This window comes from Schistocerca piceifrons, chromosome 5 (genome assembly GCF_021461385.2).
Source record: "Schistocerca piceifrons isolate TAMUIC-IGC-003096 chromosome 5, iqSchPice1.1, whole genome shotgun sequence".
Classification (NCBI taxonomy): domain Eukaryota; kingdom Metazoa; phylum Arthropoda; class Insecta; order Orthoptera; family Acrididae; genus Schistocerca; species Schistocerca piceifrons.
This window is the reverse complement of record NC_060142.1, coordinates 41,734,463-41,756,038: the sequence shown is the minus strand read 5'-3', so window position 1 is coordinate 41,756,038 and position 21,576 is coordinate 41,734,463. Positions and strand designations below refer to the sequence as shown.

General features: G+C 42.5%; 1 protein-coding gene across 1 annotated transcript; it reads right to left on the bottom strand.

Annotated features, from left to right (window-relative positions):
- Positions 1 to 276: 276 nt before the first annotated feature.
- Positions 277 to 12,150, bottom strand: LOC124798163 (thromboxane-A synthase-like). The gene is made up of 3 exons (XM_047261446.1): positions 12,133 to 12,150; positions 6,616 to 6,949; positions 277 to 1,748 (listed from the first exon to the last, which is right to left on the bottom strand). The coding sequence occupies exons 1-3, from the start codon at positions 12,148 to 12,150 to the stop codon at positions 1,492 to 1,494; spliced, it is 609 nt and encodes a 202-aa protein (XP_047117402.1). The 3' UTR covers positions 277 to 1,491.
- Between the last annotated feature and the right edge of the window lie 9,426 nt (positions 12,151 to 21,576).

Genomic DNA, 21,576 nt, shown 5'->3' with positions numbered 1-21,576 from the left:
AATAACAAATCCATCAAACGTAGTCGACGATAATTCTGAGTGTGAGTGATAAAATTTACATTGATCAAAGTACGGTATGAAGATCATTTCGCCGATTGTGAAAGTACTGATATTGTGCACAAAGTTTTCTGAACATAGTTACAGGAAGTCTGTTGCAGGATACCTCAACCCTGTATAGGCTAAACATATTTCTGACAGAATATTTTCTGGCAGAGCTACCTTTTGAGAACAACAATTCTTACTATGGTTCTCTTGTGCGATGAAAATATTTATTAACATATTTTAAATATTACTTTACATGATGCATTTGATATACAGGTTTCAGTAAAACCATATCAATGATAACATGTGTCATTAAAACGAAACTCAGTTGAAGTACACTTATCCTTAATATCAGATGTAATCATCCAACTCATTATTTGTTATCGTCATTGTGTTCTTCTTGAGCTATTCACACTTAAACTGGCGTATCGCATCTGGATAGTATTTTCTAGGCAAACAGAATTCATACTGTAGTTGTGGAGACTCCTGTAAGAACGTTTTAAGCCCAGTCGAAGATAGGTGTTTAGCTTTCTGTCAAATTATAAACAGCCTACGATTGATAAATAAATGGTGGCTCAGAGCGAGAACCATGTTTTTCTTCTTTGCAACATATCTGTAATCCACAAAATCTTCTGTTCTGGAAAATTAATAAGCAGACTTTAGTAACCTGTTGACTCAGGCCAAGACTGTCTGAAACACGGAAGAGCACTGAATGTGCGTAAAGAGATCTTGCAACGGATTAATTTGATTAACAGAAATATCTGTTCGAGAAAGGTTTCAGAAACATCAGGTGGCGAATACGATAATTCCGTGTTCAGTTCTTGTCTGTAGTCCACATTTTTCGAAAAAAGCAGTTATTTCTAACAACATATCTTAAGCAGCGTTACCATTAAAAGACAACAGCATACATGTATGAATCTAACATTTGCACAAGCGTAAAAATCCAAATCAGTGACTATGAGGTTACACTGCTTAGGGCGGCATAGTTTGAAATAAGATTAGTAGACTCATGGTCAGTTTAACAAAAAACTCTGGTAGCATAAGCAACCATATGCACATGAAGTAAGAAATGGAAAATCTAAGACGGTTAATAGTCAGTTTGTAGAAACGTCCCAGTGCTTTCATCCAATCACTGGGGCTGTCGAGACTGGAATGATGTGTATACCCGTAAGACTGCGAGTTCGCAACGCTGGTAAGTAAATCTTGCTGGAAAGGAACTGGTTGCTTTGGAAGCGATATCCTGCTCATCAAGAAAGCAGATTCAGTGTTATTACTGCCATATCTCGAAAGATCTGAATACCGTCAGTACTCGTTATGAAGAGCTGGCAGTCGAGGACCCAATGTGTAATACACAACAGTGAGGCGGCTAATGGGTCCACACACTGAAAAACTGCGAGTCGGCTGGCTCTACAGCGCAGACCAGAAACCTCCATCAGCACCATCAGGGGGCTATGTTAAGTTGGTGCCTGCAGCCTCGTCCGGATTGCTCGCAGGTCGCGAGGTGGCGCCAGCAACCGCGTCGTGGTCGTCGCAGCAGCCATCTTGGAGGGGTGAGAAGCGGAGCCAAATTCCGCCCTGCGGAACCAGCACCGGCGCCCAGGGCTCGGCGGCGGGCTGCGCCGCTGTCCAGGGGCAGGGCTGCAGGTGGCAGCGCAGCACCACCTCCGACACCGCCGCCTTCATCAGCAGCAGGCCCAGGCGTTTACCTGCCAACAAGCAGCACTGTCATCCAACGTCTGCAATCTCGTTAGGACAACCAGGTAGCAGGTTCATTGAAATATTTCTTCACTACTGACCATTAAAATTTCTACACCAAGAAGAAATGCAGATGATAAAAGGGTATTCATTGGACAAATATATTATATTAGAACTGATATGTGATTACATTTTCACGCAATTTGGGTGCATAGATCCTGAGAAATCAGTACCCAGAACAACCACCTCTGGTCGTAGTAACGGCCTTGATATGCCTGGGCATTGAGTCAAACAGAGCTTGGATGGCGTGTACAGGTACAGCTGCCCACGCTGCTTCAACACGATACCACAGTTCATCGAGAGTAGTGACTGGCGTATTGTGACGAGCCAGTTGCTCGGCTACCATTGACCAGACGTTTTGAATTGATAAGAGATCTGGAGAATGGGCTGGCCAGGGCAGCAGTCGAACATTTCCTGTATCCAGAAAGGCCCGTAAAGAACTTGCAACATGGGTCGTGGATTATCCTGCTGAAATGTAGGGTTTCGCAAGGATCGAATGAAGGGTAGAGCCACGGGTCGTAACACATCTAAAATGTAGCGTCCACTGTTCACAGTGCCGCCAAAGCGAACAAGAGGGGACCAAGACGTGTAACCAATGGCACCCCATACCATCGTGCTGGGTGATGCGCCAGTATGGCAATGACGAATACACGCGTCCAATGTGCGTTCACCGAGATGTCGCCAAACATGGATACGACCGTCATGACGCCGTAAACAGAACCTGGATTCATCCGAAAAAATGACGTTTAGCCATTCGTGCACCCAAGTTCGTCGTTGAGTACACCATCGCAGGCGCTCCTGTCTGTGATGCAGCGTCAAGGATAACCACAGACGTGGTCTTCGGGCTGATAGTCCATGCTGCTGCAAACGTCGTCGAACTGTTCGTGGAGATGGTCGTTGTCTTGCAAACGTACCCATCTCTTGACTCAGGGATCGAGACGCGGCTGCCCGTTCCTTTACAGCCATGCGGATAAGATGGCTGTCATCTCGACTGCTAGTGACACGAGGCCTTTGGAATCCAGGACAGCGTTCTGTATTACCCTCCTGAACCTACCGATTCCATATTCTGCTAACAGTCATTGGATTCCAACCAACGCGAGCAGCAATGTCGCGATACGATAAACCGCAATCGCGATAGGTTACAATCCAACATTTATCAAACTCAGAAACGCGATGGTACGCATTTCTCCTCCTTACACGAGGCATCACAACAACGTTTCATCAGGCAACGAGGGTTTGTGTATGAGAAATCGGTTGGAAACTTTCCTCCTGTCAGCACGTTGTAGGTGTCGCCACCGGCGCCAACCTTGTGTGAATGCTCTGAAAAGCTAATCTGCATATCACAGCATCTTCTTCCTATCGGTTAAATTTTGCGTCTGTAGCACATCATCTTCGTGATGTAGCAATTTTAATGGCTAGTAGTGCATTTCTATACACACTGAAGAGCCAAAGAAACTGGTACACCTGTCTTATATCGTGAAGGCCCCCGTGAGCACACAGAAGTGCCCCAACGACTACATGGCATGGACTCGATTAATGTCTGAAGTAGTGCTAGAGAGAACTGACACCATGAACCCTGCAGGCTGTCCATAAATCCGTACGATGCGGTGGAGATAGATCTCTTTTGAATAGCAAGTTGCAAGGCGTCCCAAATATCGTCAATAATGTTCATTTCTGGGCAGTCTGGTGTTTAAACTCAGAAGTGTGATATTGGAGCCACTCTGTAGCAAATCTGGACGTGTGGAGTGTCGCATTGTCCTGCTGGAATTGCCAAAGCCCATTGGAATCTACAATGGACATGAATGGATGCAGGTGATCAGACAGGGTGCTCACGCACATGTCACCTGTCAGAATCATATCTAGACGTATCAGGGGTCGCATAACAATCCAACTGCACACGTCCCACACCATCACAGAGCCACCACCGGCTTGAGCAGTCCACTGCTAACATGCAAGTTCCAGGGATTCACGAGGTTGTGTCCATACCCGTACACGTCCATCCGCTCGATACAATTTGAAACGAGATCCGGTCGAGCAGGCAATATGTTTCCAGTCATTAACAGTCCATTGTCGGTGTTGATGGGTGCAGACGAGGCGTAAAACTTCATGTTGTGCAGTCATCAAGGGCACACGAGTAGGCCTTCGGCTCCGAAAGGACATATTGATGACGTTTCATTGAGTGGTTCTCATGCTGACACTTGCTGATGGCCCAGCATGGAAGTCAGCAGCAATTTACGGAAAAGTTGAATTTCTGTCACGCTCTCTTCAGTCGTTGTTGGTCCCATTCTTGGAGGATATCTTTCCGGCCACAACGAATTCGGAGATTTGATGTTTTACCAGATTCCTGATATTGACGGTACACTCGTGAAATGCCCTACGTATGCTGTGTCCCATCGCTCGTGTGCCAACTATAACACCACGTTCAAACTCACTTAAATCTTCAGTCGTTGTTGGTCCCATTCTTGGAGGATATCTTTCCGGCCACAACGAATTCGGAGATTTGATGTTTTACCAGATTCCTGATATTGACGGTACACTCGTGAAATGCCCCACGTATGCTGTGTCCCATCGCTCGTGTGCCGACTATAACACCACGTTCAAACTCACTTGAATCTTGATAACCTGCCGTTGTAGCCGATCTAACAACTGCGCCAGACACTTGTTGTCTTATATAGGCGTTGCCAACTGCAGCACCGTATTCTACCAGTTGATGTATCTCTGCATTTGAATACGCACGCCAGTACCAGTATCTTTGGTGCTTCAGTGTACAAAGGCAATGTCCTGACTGACAAGAATTATAAAACGTGGCAAGAAGTAAGGGTTCACTGTACAAGCAAAGGAAAAAATCCGAACAGAACTTTTTTTTCTATTTCTTATCTGGCTCTCTGTTCTTCCGTCTGTTAAGACCCCTTTTTTTCTCAGGAATTACTAGACAGATCAAGTTGAAATTTATGTCACATACTATTGTCTATGGTGCCTTGGTGGTGCAAAAAAATATTGAATGTTCTTAGTCAACACAATCAAAGTAAGTGCCCACTTAGGTCACATATTTTGACACTCGCAAAGTTACTCATCAAAATCTATAGGTTACTTCCCGTTTACCTAGAATATGAAATTTGACAAGACCCAAGGTTTCACGGCACAAGTAAACTGTTAATTTGTAATTAAATATCCTGAAAATGAATAGAGTCTTGAAAGGAGGATATAAGATGAACATCAACAAAAGCAAAACGAGGATAATGGAATGTAGTCGAATTAAGTCGGGTGATGCTGAGGGAATTAGATTAGGAAATGAGACACTTAAAGTAGTAAAGGAGTTTTGCTATTTGGGGAGCAAAATAACTGATGATGGTCGAAGTAGAGATCATAAAATGTAGACTGGCAATGGCAAGGAAAGCGTTTGTGAAGAAGAGAAATTTGTTAACATCGAGTATAGATTTAAGTGTCAGGAAGTCGTTTCTGAAAGCATTTGTATGGAGTGTAGCCATGTATGGAAGTGAGACATGGGTGATAAATAGTTTGGACAAGAAGAGAATTGAAGTTTTCGAAATGTGGTGCTACAGAAGAATGCTGAAGATTAGATGGGTAGATCACATAACTAATAAGGAGGTATTGAATCGCATTGGGGTGAAGAGAAGTTTGTGGCACAACGTGACTGGAAGAAGGGATTGGTTGGTAGGACATGTTCTGAGGCTTCAAGGGATCACCAATTTAAGAGGGTAAAAAGCGTAGAGGGAGACCAAGAGATGAAGACACTAAGCAGATTCAGAAGGATGTAGGTTGCAGTAGGTACTGGGATATGAAGAAGCTTGCACAGGATAAGGTAGCATGGAGAGCTGCATCAAAGCAGTCTCAGAACTGAAGACCACAACAACAACATCATCCTGAAAAAGGTAATTATTTTGTCATTTGTTTTCTGACATCAAGCTTGAAAGTAAAACAGTCAGTAGCCCTGCATTCAGAGTGACTGGATTGCAATGGTAAACAACAAACATCAGCCAAGGGACGACTTTATTGCCCATATGGCGACTTTCGGAATTAATCTATCATAACCATTGCGGCCCAGTCAGCCTGAATGGAGAGCTACTGATCATTATAATAATGGCCGCCTGTCTCCTGTGTACCTTTATGTCACATTTATATTTTTGAAATTAACAGATTCTTGAAAATCTTGGAATTCATGGGACCAGTACATGGCCAGTGTCATTGTCGATAACAGGCAAATATGGTCTAGATTCTCGATTCCAAAAAATGTTCAAATGTGTGTGAAATCTTATGGGACTTAACTGCTAAGGTGATCAGTCCCTAAGCTTACACCGAGCGGGGTGGCGCAGTGGTTAGACACTGGACTCGCATTCGGGAGGACGACGGTTCAATCCCGCGTCCGGCCATCCTGATTTAGGTTTTCCATGATATCCCTATATCGCTCCAGGAAAATGCCGGGATGGTTCCTTTGAAAGGGCACGGCCGACTTCCTTCCCCGTCCTTCCCTAATCCGATGAGACCGATGACCTCGCTGTCTGGTCTCCTTCCCCAAACCAACCAACCAACCCTAAGCTTACACACTACTTAACCTAAATTATCCTAAGGACAAATACACACACCCATGCCCGAGGGATGACTCGCACCTCCCCCGGGACCAGCCGCACAGCCCATGACTGCAGTGCCTAAGACCATTCGGGTAACGACGCGCGGCCTTCTCGATTCCCAGAATGGATGAACTACAGAACCCTCGGTGCGAGAGTGCTACCCCCAGCTGGCCAACTTTTCTTGGAAAAAGTCACCTCGGTAGGGGGAGGGCGCGGCGGACAGACTTACCGATGCAGGTCCGCGGCCCTCCGCCGAAGGGCAGGTAGGCGCAGGGGTGCCTGCGCTGCGCCTCCTCGGGGGTGAACCGCTCGGGCAGGAAGAGGTGCGGCTGCGGGAAGAGGCTGGGGTCGCGGTGCAGCGCCGCCAGGGGCACGACGACGGCGGTGCCCGGCTCCAGGCGGCAGCCCAGCTGCGCCGACGCCTCCGCCGCCTCCTGCCCCACCTCGCGGTTCAGCATCGCCAGCGGCGGGTGCTTGCGCAGCGTCTCTGCGGCACACACCACACTGCCCGCTAGAAAATCACGCCGCGCGGCACTGCTGCGAGGAATCCGGAAAATGTGAGACTGTCAAATGACAGAGCAGCTTTGCGCTTAACCAAAGTCGTGTTATGTTGTAACGGTACAGCTGCGAGAAACCTGTGTTAATATATTTTACCTGCAGGGGAACGGCAACAGTTAGAAATTAAAATTGTAGATATAATTACATTTTCCTCGAGACATTTGAGTCCCAGCTTCATCTACAATAATGAGAGAAATGGAATTTTTTTATATTTTTTTTATTCATTCACACTACTGTGCTGGTGTAATGGCTAGCACACCTGCCTAGTAAGCGAGGAGACCTGGATTCAGGTCCCGGCCATAGCACAAATTCTAATTTATTTCTTCAGCTTCTGTCATTATCGTAAATAAAATTGTAGAGCCACCACAATTTGCATGTGAGTTTTTCTTTATGTTACATGAAATGATAATTCAGTGGACACCCTAGCTGCAAACAGACGTTGATATACTTCATTGCGGACATGTTGAAAATGTGTACCCCGACAGGGACTCGAAGCCGGGAACTCCTGCTTATATGGTTGACGCATTTCATTTCTAGCAAAGCTGCATGGTCATCAACGGTAACTGTTCTTTTGGGAACAGACACTACCGTCATATATAGTTAAAATATGGCTTCCCAGCCATTGACCTTCTTGTTCGAACGCACACACTATGCCCGAACTCGTACGGGACTCGGTAGATTAATCTGCCACGAGTAATGAGTATGATGGCCAAACATCTATTAGGCGCACTACGAATGTAGTGGTGTGGACATGTTGGGAATGAGGGTCTCACGGGGGGTGTGCAAGAGATTAGTCCCTGCAGGCCCACTATCCTCTGTGCCCCCGGTGGCTCAGATGGATAGAGCATCTGCCATGTAAGCAGGAGATCCCGGGTGCGAATCCCGGTCGGAGCACACATTTCCAACATGTCCCCAATGAAGTATATGAACGTCTGTTTGCAGCTAGGGTGTCCATTTAATTATCATTTCATTTCTAGCAAAGCTGCATGGTCATCAACGGTAACTGTTCTTTCGGGAACTGATACTACCGTCATATATGCTTTATTTTCTCTTAACCAATGTGAGCATTTTCAGGACAGTGCAAATACAATGTGTTACACCACCATATCATAAGATAAATTAACAAAGTCAGCTTACAATATGATAACTTACATTACACGGCCGAGGGCCACTCGTTGCAAATATCGGACAGTGTATAGCACTGCCGGTGTACATAAAATGGTGTAAGTTGGTTGTGCACAGTTAATCTAAACTGTCTGGTCAGGTGCATTCTAAGGTTAAACAGCAAGACATATGATTTCTTGGTGAGTGACTCAAGGTCTTGACAATATCCGCTTTCGTTACAACTACCTCATGAAGTCTTATGTGCAGCTATCTAACACAAAAAACACTCATATCCCTAAACTTCTATCACTAAACTATGGCAAATATCCACTGCTGTTCTGGGCGTTCACACATACAAATCTAAAAGACATACATGGTCATTAAAATAATTTTCAAGATACGTAATAAAATTACAAATTGAAATCATAATCGCTACTTTTCCAGGCATTAATATACATGTCATGTATATAATAGGTTAATAATGACATTAAAAATCAGCTATTTCAATGCAGATTAAACATACCGTTCATATGTAATGGCATGAGTGCTCTTACATCTACAACTATTAGATCAAACTATACAGAGTGTAGTGTGTTTACAGCACACTCACTCACTCACACACACACACACACACACACACACACACACACACACATATATATATATATATATATATATATATATATTTATATTTATATATATAAAGCACATATTTGGTATGAATACCTACTTGCTCATATCCATCAAGGTAGCAATTTGAAATTTTGTGGAACTTTCGTATTTAAGCCACATGGCAAACAGGAAGACCATTCATGTTGGTTCTGCTAACGTCATAAAGATGGTAAAGAGTTGCCACTTTTAAGGGCCATGAACAAGTTTCTAAGATTCATAACGGATTGTAAATACCACGTAATGTTAGCTGCCATGTTGTGAGTAGAATCTGTTAATTTTGTCTTTTTGCATGATGGTGTAACACATTCTATTTACACAGTTCTGAAGATGCTCGTGTTAGTCTAGTGAAACATGCAAAATAAAGAAAAAGTTACATATGACTTGAGCAAGTTTTTCTTGTTTTTTTTTTTAATTGTATTATATGATGTTTACTATTTTTGAACTTTCCCACATTTTAGTAAAATTTCTAGGCATATGTAGATGTGCCATGAGTTTTAGTTTTGTGTTGAGTTGTTGTTAATTTGGTACATTCGCGTATGTTCCACTGTTACTATACAGAAATTCTGCTGTGTCTTTTTGTGTTAACAAACGTCTGTATTAATACGCCGGCAATTTCAAGAATTATAATTACGTGGCCGGTAACCAAGTACCACACACCCTGGTGACTACAACTCAAAGAATCGTAAAGGTGAGCCAAATTTTCGAGAAGAAAAGTAAGAAACAGCCAAAGGAGTTACAATATAAAAAATATTTATTGGAATCCCTTGACCTAGGTTTCGACGTCTATAAAAACGTCATGTTCAGAAGTATCAATAACTGACACTTAAATCGGTTAACAATCTATACGTGTTAAAAATATAGGTATAAACTAGAAGTGACAAAAAATCACTGACTTACAAAGAATATTTACACTCACTTTATATAATGTTTGGAGTTACGATAAAAATGTTGCCATAAGGTACAAACGAAGATAAAATTCAGATCCGTAATAATGGTATCACAACATACCGTGCTGACTGCCATTAGAAAGTGTTTCACAACTACATCTAGTGAACTGACGCCACACCGATGTCTCTTGAACTGAGTTGAGGAAAATTTAGAACACGAGAGAGCAGTACATGCATGTGCAGGATTAGTGCGTAACAGTAACGGAAAGAATAGCAATGAACTGACTAGGAAACGACTACAGTATTAAAACACTGACATAAAAAAGGAGGAACTTAGTGCCAATATGATAGTATGAAAAGACAACCGTACAGCGTTTTACTTGGTCATCGCCCAAAAAATTTTTTAGGAACTAAGAACACAAGTCAAATATAAAATACTTCAAGTATGTCATTTATAAGTGATAAAGGGGGGGGGGGTAAGTGGAAGGATGGAAAAAGGGGGAAAGGGGGGATTCAATTAGATACATACAGCGGAGTCGTCACCATAATTTCGTAGGAAAATTTCCCAGAACGTATATCAAAGTTAGTGTTTTTTATACGTATTTATGTATCTTCTTTACTGTTCTAACTGATTTGGCTGTTTTTCATCTTTCCTCGAGAGCACTGTATTCTACAGCTGCTGCCTCCAGCCACGTTCAAGACTTTAACGAACCATGTTGGTATCGGCAGAACTCACGGAGCTTATATCGAGGTGTTGACGCTCTAACAGCGTCAGTTTATAGAACAGTATCAGGATGCATCAGAAGAGTAAAGCAATTTATTAAACTGACGGCAAAACACAGTGTTGCGTCACTGGATCAAAAAACCAACGTTTGACATGTTCGAAAGAACAAAGAAACGATGGTACGGATACCTATACGCCTAGATCAACATTTCGAGGCAACCTTGCTAACAGATGACGACCAGAAACGTGTGTGTTTTCTGTCATGGATCGGCACTGACACGATTGGCATGCTGACGAAGCTCTTTGGGCAAAAGGACGCCGCACGAAGTGGCCGAGCGGTTAGAGGCGCCATGTCACGGATTGCGTTGGTCCCTTACGAAACCACACACATTTGAACATTTGAGCAAAAGGACAGCAGTAACAAAAAATATTCCTAGCTAGTTATAAACTATCGGCCCATTTAAAAGCAAAAAGGTTTGTGATGAGAGCCCCATGCAAGTTCCTCAGCACAAAAAAGAAACATGGGCAGACATATTCAGAATGGGTAGATGATTTCTGTGGCACTGTAAGGGATTGCAGTTTCATTTGCGAATATGATGGCTAATAGATTGTAGTCATATTATTAATACGTTAATGCGAAACTGAGATACCGTCATTATATTAATACGTGAACACGAAAATTGAAGTTCCGATTTTTTATAGAAGGGGGCCTATGAAATTTACGTAATTTGAAAGGTACTTTGCCATAGATGTGCACAAAGAAAAGCATATCACGTACGCACATAGCCATTAAGAGAGGTAGAAGAAAGTAGATACTTTCATATTCGTAACTCTGATTATACCTTCTCTATCACGCCTTAAAATCTCCAGTACATGAACATCGAAAACTGAAGTGCTAAAAACTCTTGCCCTTCGTACCGATCAGGTGCTATGGGAAAATGACACACGAAATTAACAACGTTTCGTGAAAATACATTTAATGAAGACTGAAGGTAATTTCACATATTTTTGAGAGTTACAATAGCAGTTTGATGAATTGGCAGTGCAGATTTTGTAATGGAAAACATTTAGCAACCGAGGTTACTGTGCGTGATACAATGGCATTCACATTGTGTTGTCATAAGGGAAAAGTTAATTTGTCGGCATTAATATAAAATTTTTCAAGGCACTTCAAATTTTCCAAGAATTCAAGAGAAATCGAAGAATTATTTCAGTAATATTAGTAGCTACAATGCACCATTTGTCATGGTCAGTTCTGAGGCCAAATCTTCAGGCTCAATTTTACGTGGACTCTGTTACTTTAAGGTATACAACACTTTTTATCGTAGATCAGGTCCAATCACTTATACGTATGGTCGTTCACCAAGTCATGCGCAATTATCTTTCTATGACATCGACACTACTGTTCTCTAGAGACTGAATGAACAATGAAATCAGCCTCATAATGTAATGCGTGAAACCGCTGTTAAATTAGAACATGCTAACCCTTCGGTGTTTTATTTCACTGCAATAAAAGGCTATTGTGTAAGAACAGAAAATGAAAATAGAGAAATTTGTTCAGTTATTATGGTTGACAAAAATTTAGACCTCCAGCATTCCAATTGAAACTGATGTGGCTACTGTTTTTACCACAGTTGATGGTGAGCTATCATTCGAAAAAGAGTAGGTGTGTTTTTTTCAAACCACTCATACAGTGAAAAATATCTCTATTTTAGATTCCTCACTGGAACCATTACCACATCAATTGTTCTTTCCTGACGGCAACACTGGGTGGCATGCATAACCTGTGCACTGAACTTACCAGCAGGCAGTTTAGCATTGTGGCTTGAAATTAGAATATTTCTTTTCGAAGATATTTCAAGTGAATGCAATGAAGAAATTTCTTACAACTGAGCGCTATTAGAATCTTATATTTTGAATGGACGTAATTTGACAAGTCGACTGCCTGGATTACCTGTTCCAACGTTAGTACCAGATTTCCTGAAGCAGATATTTTAGATCCAATCCATGAAGAGTTACAATTTGATGAACTTTATGAAAGACCTAATGTGAACAGCGTACTATAATTGACCATGTTATTCATGTTTCATTTGAAGAGGACACATGGAAACTTCATCAAGATGAATCAGTGAACATGAATTAATGTTGTGATCTTAGCTACTGTGTGTGTTATTTCAGGCACTGAATTTTCCAAAATTGGAGTAGGAGTTTACATGAATTTGGCTGGGATCTACCTTGAACTAGAAGAGTTGGATCTACGCCACTAAAGACTGTTGCAATGCAACGAAGATTCAGCGAATTTAATTTACTAATATTTGCAGTTTGTGTGAATGTTCTACCACAACCTACATGGGCAGTAAAGCAAAACACATTTTATCGATGTCATGGTACTGAACTTCATTAATAAAGTTCACTACCATGAATAAAGTGTAGAACAATGCCAGTGCCTAAAATGTGTTTTGCTTTACTGATCAAGCAGGCTGTGGTAAAATAGTCATACTAACAGCAAATATTCATAAATTACATTCGCTGAAACTTCGTTACATCGCAACAGCCTTTAATGGCATAGCTTCTACTCTCCTAATTCAAGATAGAACCCTGCGGAATTAGTTTAAATTGCCTGTACCAATTTTGCAAAATTCACTGCGTGATATAACATCAAACAGTAACTAAAATTAAAGCATTAATCCATGTTCACTAATTCTTCCTAGAGCGAGTAGCAACATTCGCTATGTAATTGCAGGAAACCTATGATCAGCAGTGTGTTTGAGTGCTGCGCTGGCGACAGCTCTTAGTCAAACAATTCATAGTTTATCGAAGGCGAGCGGGCATGTCGTATAACAGCGTTCATCGAGTTCCGTCACTTGAAATATGACATATTTACTATGCACAAAATTACAACCTGTCTTTTTGCAAACTGCCTTCAATGATTTTTAGTGAGTGTTTGGTATTACTATAAAACTTATTATCAAAGAGGAAATATGTGGTACAAAAGAATGTTAACTGTGAGAGGTACATTGTTAGTGGAAAGTTATGATTTATCAATGATGCGATGTAGTTTCTTTAGGGTTCATTTCCCTCTACTGAAACTAAATCAATAATTGTAATTTAATTGTATCAGTTTGGCATTTGATCACAAAACAAAAACAATTTTTCGTTATAGTTTTTACCCAACATGACTATTGACCTCGTAAGTTATGGACAGTCCTTTATTTCCAATTTGGCTGTATGTGACCCGATGTTCATTTAAAGTCTTGGAAGCAAAGAAGATGAGTTTTTATGCTCGAGCTGAATATTTGTTGGACACTAATGTTCTGATTTTATACAAAGACGCATCAGTGGCTAACACCACGGTCTGAGTCAGGTCAAAGTGCACCAATTTAGTTTCTTTGATAGTTTCCTTCTTGAGCTTCAAAAACGCTGCTTGTGCTTGCTTGGTCCATTTAAACCTTGCATCTTTCTTTCGATGTTGATTCAGTATCCCAGTGATTTCAGCTAATCATTTGATGAATTTGTTGCAGTAATTTACTTTCCCAATAAAATATTCTGCTTCCTCGATATTCTTTGGATGAGGCAACTTTTTTATTGGTTCCTCACAGCCTCAGGATGGTTGTATTCAAAATGGTTCAAATGGCTGGCTCTAAGCACTATGGGACTTAACATCTGAGGCCATCAGTCCCCTAGACTTAGAACTACTTAAATCTAATTAACATATCACACACATCCATGCCCGAGTCAGGATTCGAAACTGCGACCGAAGCAGCAGCGCGGTTCCGGACTGAAGCGCCTAGAACCGTTCGGCCACAGCGGCCGGCGGTCGTATTCCATCTGCATCAGTGATGTAGCCTATGTAGTCTACTTTGTTTCTGAAGAATTCATGTTTCTTTGCATTGTACCTGAGGCTATTTTCTTGCAGTGTATGCAAACACGTCGAAATTATTCATGTGATCATCGTGTTTGTACTTTCCCTGTATTTGGGTTATGTAGCTGTGGTATTTTTTATTTCTTCCACAAATCGCTAGTATTTTTGCAGGAGCACTTGCTATGCAGAATGGCAGTCTTTCGTACTGGAACAGTGCAAGTCGAGTTTTGACAACTGTTATCTTCTTGGATTCTTCCTCCAGTTCCAGCTGGAGATCTGTATTTGATAAATCTATTTTTGTAAAACATTTGCCATTTCTGATTTTTTGAGAAAGCTGTTCAGGCCTTTCAATCTGACAGCGATCTATTTGCAGCTATCGATACACAGTCAGTTTTAAACTTCCGCAGATTCTTATTGATCCATTTGGCTTTGGTACAGCCACAACTGGGGCAACCCATTGACTGACCTTCACTGGCTCCAGATTCCTTCTTTGGTCAGTCTTTCAGTTTCAACTTTACCCATGGCAGCAAATGGTACTGGTACGCACTTAAAAAATTTTGATGTGGCTCCTGTCGTCAACTTCAGGATTGCTTTACAGATTTTACAGGTGCCTAAGCCAGCCTGTAAAAGACATTCATGATACTGGCACATTTTCATCTCGGCTTCTTTAAAGCTGTTTTCATCCATTGTGTTTGCAGTTAGTAAACCTGTTAAATATCGACGGCTAACCAAATTTAATGTTAGTGAGAATACAGTAATTTATTCAATTTTCAGTTCTATTTCTTATGGATGAAGAAGTGTTTGGGGTGGTTGAGAAAGAACGCTGGGCCATTATATGAGCTGAACAAACTTAATCGCATTTTATTTGTTTTTTATACTTTCTATTTACTTCATTTTTTGATTTACAGCTTCAAGAAGAAGCTTTCCGAAAAGAACGAATGAAGATTATCCCTTGCAGACAATTCCAATTTTGAAATTAGGTCGACAAACCCATTTTGTTGCAAAATGTTCGTTACTGGTCGCAGTATAGATAAATAACTCACTGGAATACTTCGGAAGACTCATGCAGCTATTCGCTGTTGTAGAGTATGTTAAACAGTTGAATGCCAAATAGTTACAGATAAATGTATTCGTAAGATGCCTTGTAGAAGAATGCCTCTTGGTGCAAGGGGTTGGCAGTTGACCATCAACACAATAAACAACGTGAATCCGAAATCCACCGAACTGTCGGAGGCTGTTCAGGGACATTTAGTGAGTATTTTGCTGTAAAGGACCCGTGGATTTGGCTCGTTATAGAATGGGCCAATCGAATTTTGTTTGATGTTTGTATCTCTACTGCAGTGAAAATATCTGCACAACCATGCGGCTATCGGCAGTATGGCCTGTATGTTTTATCTGGAAATAAACTTGTCTCATTTTCTCACGGTACTTTCTACTGACCGCGCTATTTTCCACTTTAGTTTTCGCTCTTCAGCTCACTTTCAGTACTACTCCCTATTGTCACAGATTCGTTTTTCTGGAAGTACTAGCTGTGTGTTAACAGAGATTCACAGGAAGGTTAACTGATGAAGAGCTGGCCAATATGTGCTATGCCTCTTGTATGGGACTACTGAATGCAACAGAATAGCGGCACGGTGCTCTGCTGAAAAGTTTCTGTAGCGATGGCACACACAGGAATTTTGCATCCGACTGAGGGTTGTTGGATTACTCTGTGTTTTGTGTTGTACGTCTCTGTGAGTGCACGTGGCAGTTTTTTTACTGCAGTGAATGTATACACGCAGAACTAAAGGTAACTGGACTAACAAACCAAACAAGTCATTACGTGATTACGAGCACTCCGCAGTGAGCCAACGGAGACCTTTACGCAGACAGTATCCGCGGACAACCTCCAGAATTTTGACGGTGGGATTCTGGTTCGTCCCGTGTAATGTACTCTACATCTACATCATACTCCACAAGCCATCTAATGGTGTGTGGCGGAGGGTACTTCTGACGCCACTAACCGACCGCCCCTACCCTGATGAATGATTGTAGATAAGTCTCTGTATTGGCTTTAATTTCTCGAATTTTCTGGTCATGGTCATTACGGGAGATGTATGTGGGAGCAAGTAATATGTTGTCCAACTCTTCCCGGAAAGTACTCTTTCGAAATTTCAATAGAAAACCTCTCCATGCTGGACAACGCCTGTCTTGTAACATCTTTCACTGGAGTTTGTTAAGCATCTCGATAATGCTCTCGCATCGATTATTGGATCCCGTACCAAATGCTCCGCTCTTCGTTGGATCCTTTCTATCTCTTTTTCGGTCCTACCTGGTAAGGATCCCATATTGATGAACAATGCTCAAGAATCGGTCGAACAAATCCCTTACAAGCCACTACCTTCGTGGATGAGTTACATTTCCTTAAGAATTTTCCTATGAATCTCAGTCTGGCATCTGCTTTTCCTACTATTTGTTTTATGTGGTCATTCCACTTCAGGTAGCTCTGGATAGTTACTCCTAGATATTTTGCGATAGATACTGTTTCCAGCCTGTCATGAATAACGTAATTCTATACTAGTTGTTTTCTTTTCCTCTGTATATGCAGTATGTTACATTTATTTGCGTGCAGCCTCAACTGCCAGAGCCTCCATCATTCATCAATCACTGCAAGTCATTCTGCAAATCGAAACTGTCTTCTAGCGTTGCTCCTTTTTTATCGTCAATTGCATCATCTGCGAACAGTTTTACAGAGCATCCGACGCTTTCTTCTAAATCATTTTGAGCCGTGGTAAAAATTGCTGTTTTGAAGGGCGCGCCGCAGCGCGTAGTGTGAAGCAGTCGCCCTCCGTTTCTGGCGGTGGCACCGCTGTGGCAATCGCAGCTTTGGTGTCTCCCTCTGGTGGGAAAGGGGAAATGTTGCCTCTTCTCGTGCATTTAAGGGGCGGTATGAGCTCGTCAGTCGGTCAGTCCGGGGTCAGTCTGGGTCAGTCGATCAGTCTGGGTGAGTATCTCGTCCCCAGCTCGCTAATCTGTCTCTCGTCCGCATCTGTTAGGCAGTTACTGTCTGTATGTCGTTCGGAGCGCTAGTATGTCGGTCGTTCGAATCAACCTATAAAGCTGACAAAATGAGAGTCTTTCCACTCCGCCAGTAAGAGAGCGAGTGGTCGCCCGGTCGGGGCTTAGTTCCTGCATCTGAGATTGCGCGTTAGCCCGCCAGTCTGCGCGTGTTTGCTCTGGCAATGGTCATAGGCGGTTGGATTGATCGGTTGGTCGGTCGCGCACTCAGACACAAGATGACTTGTCCACTTGAGCGTCGGCGCATGTGAGGTCGCCACGTGAGTCCAGTGGGCCGCGCCGTATAGCGAGGGGTAGTGGCTTCACGGTCGACACGAAAGCAACAGGAGTCAACCCACGACATCGATCTGGCCGGTGCGAGCTGCGACGCCGTGAGACGGGAGATCGGCGCGCCTTCCTGCGTCCGTTGAAGCGGCTGGCAGCGGACGGTTCAGGAGAGCGATTCGGGAATGCTGCGCCAGGTCTTCTCCAGAAATCGCAGTTATTAGAAGTTAAGTGATTGGTGGTATGTTATTTCATTTACTTGTCAAATTCTACTTGTTTTCTTGGTGAGGTCACCAGCCGTTTTGTTTTGGGGTCGTCCCACCATTCTTCTCCGTTTGCCCACCCGCGGGAAGGTGGTTGTTTATGAATTGGGTGGTCCGTTTTTCCTTGTGCAGTAGGGGCGGGTGAGAGCAACTTGCGGTTCGGGTTGTTCGCTAATCTCCCCATCAGTCTACCGTACGTTAGTAGCTGCAACTGTCATGTTTGTCGGATTTGGTGTGTTAACGAATTTATTGCTTGGAGTGTAACGGCCTAATTCCTGAAATATGTTTTGATCTTGCCTATCATCTTGAGAGGCGGTATATGTGTACTGTAGAGCGTGTTAGCTTGTTTGGCCAACCTTGCATAATTTTATATAAGATTGCATTTCATGGGCTTTCATTTAAATAGTCATTTTAGTATATAAAGTTGCCACCCTTTCACAGTAAGACTTTTCTTAGAAGTTAAAATCAAGTTGCACCTTCGGTGGCAAAGTTAATATTTTAATTTTAGTTTTTTGTACCATTTCCATCCCTCCTACGGGGTGCATAGTTTGTGTGCTTGTGTGAATTGTTAAAAAAAATGGTTCAAATGGCTCTGAGCACTATGGGACTCAACTGCTGAGGTCATTAGTCCCCTAGAACTTAAAACTAGTTAAACCTAACTAACCTAAGGACATCACAAACATCCATGCCCGAGGCAGGATTCGAACCTGCGACCGTAGTGGTCCTGCGGTTCCACACTGCAGCGCCTTTAACCGCACGGCCACTTCGGCCGGCTGAATTGTTAAAAACTTTTAGTTTAAAGTAATCTGGTGTGTTGCAGATTTGCACCAGTGTAGTCTTTCAGAGGTTGTTATGAGCGGTCGTAACTGCGGCCGTATCAAAAGGGAGCGGCCAAGTTCTCAGCCGAAAGCTCATATAGTCAAAAATTTGTTTCTTTCTGCCTCTGAATAAATTGTAACTTGATATTTAGAGGGTGCTTTCTGATTATAAATCTGTTTCTTTTAAAAGAAGGCTTTAGGCACCATTAAAGTGAATAAATTACCATTTGTTAAAAAGGAATTTGCTTATGATTTCATCAGTTACTCCCTGGCAACTACTTCCATTCTTACATAATGTGATTAAATGTGTTAGTGTTCTTGATGAATCGCTAGTAAATAAAATAAATTCTTAAGAATCTAAATATAAAATATTCTTTGAAAATAAATCCACGGTTCACATTTATATAGAACGTAAACAGTAACGATGTAGAGCCTTCGTCCCGCCGTAGCCCGCAGTGGTTCACGACCCCACAACAGGCCACAGGGCCACAGCAGTCCACCCACCCCACGGCCGCGCCACACCGAACCCAGGGTTATTGTGTGGTTCGGTCCCCAGTGGACTCCCCCCTCCGGGAACGTCCCATACCAGACGAGTGCAACCGCAAATGTTTGAGTGATAGAGTAATTATGGTGTACGCATATATGAAGACAGTGTTTGTGCAGCAATAGCCGACATTGTATAAATGAGGTGTGGAATAAGGGGAAACAGCCCGCATTCGCCGAAGCAGATGGAAAACCGCCTAAAAACCATCCACAGGCTGGCCGGCACACCGGACCTCGACACTAATCTGCTGAGCGGATTCGTGCTGGGGACCGTCTCGCCTTCCCGCTCGGGAAGCAGCGCGTAGACCGCGCGGCTAACCGGGCAGGCTCCTTGGGGTACTCCGGAAATTATCTTCACATGTTTCGATTTGTTCTGCGAATAGTGACGTGCTGAGTTCTTTATCCAAGGAAGTCTCAACACATCGCTCTTAAGGGGAACAAAATCCCACATATCAAATTCAACTATAGTGTAGAAGACGGTTACATGATACTTTGCAATGAATGTTTATAAAGTTTACTGGAGTCATCTTCCGAGTACCAAAAGATTGGGTCGTTTATGATGCCTCGCATATGGAAAAAAAATGCCTGCTTGATAAACAACACAGTTCAACGAGAGACATGATGGGTTTCTCGAAAAAAGCCTGAGTGGATTTTGCAGTCTCACTTAGTTCTTGAGCCACACCATTTTGTAGGCGTGTACCCACAGGTCTTCCCAGATTTCGATTTGAAACTCTGTGAACTTTGATATGTTTCCTTCTGCAATATTTTTCAGGATATTTGATAGATGGTCCCACTGATAATTTGCAAGCGTTCGAATGCTCCTCTTCAGATCAGTTGATGACATTTCAGCACTGACCAAGTAGTTCTAAATTTCGTAATGAAAAGTAGGATCAAATTTTGAATCAGGGATGGAAACACATCGGCCATATCAAGAGGGCCTGAAGGGTCTAATGAAAGTTATTTATACCATGTCCGCAGATTGGTCTGAAACCACTACGCATGTGGAACCAGGAACCAACAATGCTGTGTGTATGTATGGTTTGAGAAAGAGTGATTGAACATAGTTGTGTATAAATTATTCTCCGTAAAAAAAATAGGTAGTTTAAGACACTCACGTAAATGGTCAGCATGTTGGCATATTTTTCACTGGAAAACTGACTCATCCCTCATCATGGCAAAGCTCACAATAATTATGATCCATGGAACATGCAAACAACTAATCCAAACTAGATACAAAGAAATATATGTCGCAATATGTTGTTTATGTTTTGAAATGAATTGTTGGGAAGACTAAAATAATGTTAATACTTCACATAAAAAGGCAGGATGGGTTATTGTGGAATTACGCGATGACGATCCATTACTGGAGACACAACCGTTAAATGTCTAGTTTATGGGAGTGATAATTTAAAACTAACTATAGAAAAGGCAGACACGATTTTCCACTCAGGACGTAAGTAGCTAACAAACTCCTCGTAAGACCAGGTCCGAAACACTGCTGTTCACCCTGGATTCGTTACAGGGTAGGATGGCAGCGGAACTAGAAAATATCCAAGGAGAGCAGCTTGTTTTGTCATGGATTCGCTCAGTAAGCGCGAAAGAATGATCAAAGTCCGGTGCAGCTACTACAGTAGAGGCTTTGTGAACATCGGTGAGTCTGCTGTTGAATTGCCGAGAATGCGCATTGCAAGAAGGTTCGGACAACATACGACTCCGCCGCACATAAATTCTAGCTCGTACGGACTGTTAAAATTATTCTTCCCACGTGATATTGACGAATGGAATGAGAAAAGGGAAGGGGTTCGGGGGCATGATAGTGGAACACGAAGTACTTTTCCCAATAGACCATAAGGCGCCTTACAGCATAGATACGTAGCTGACAGAAGTAGAGATAATATCTAGCCAACTATCACAGTCTTAGTGGTGGTTGTGTTATATTTAAAGTACATCCAGAGAATGATTGTAGCGATTCCAAAACAAGCCTCTAACAATAATCCGATTTATAAAGTGTTGTGACTGGACGAAACTACAATCGTCTGGCCACAGCTGTGGGTTCTTAAGATTGCTGTAGGAGAAGGCTCATAAAACTAGAACACATCAAATAAAAGTTCACTTCATTACCAAAATGAATAAAAGGTTTACTTAACTTTCATACAGTTCTTTGCCACAGAAGTGCTGGATAATTTACAGCTGGTATTGACTATGAAAGTATCACTTGATGCACAGATTAACGTTCTCCTGCAGTACAAAATACATTTACGAAAGTACATTTCATCTGAAACATTAACTACTGCCAGCGTCTTACACGATGGCGTCGACTGCTGTAGCCGAGGTCTCGAACTGGACAGAGCTCTTGCATACTCGGCACTATCGTGACTTCAGAATGAGAGCGTTGCTATGGTGAGAGGGATGCGGGGTCTTCTGGAGTGCCTCCATTG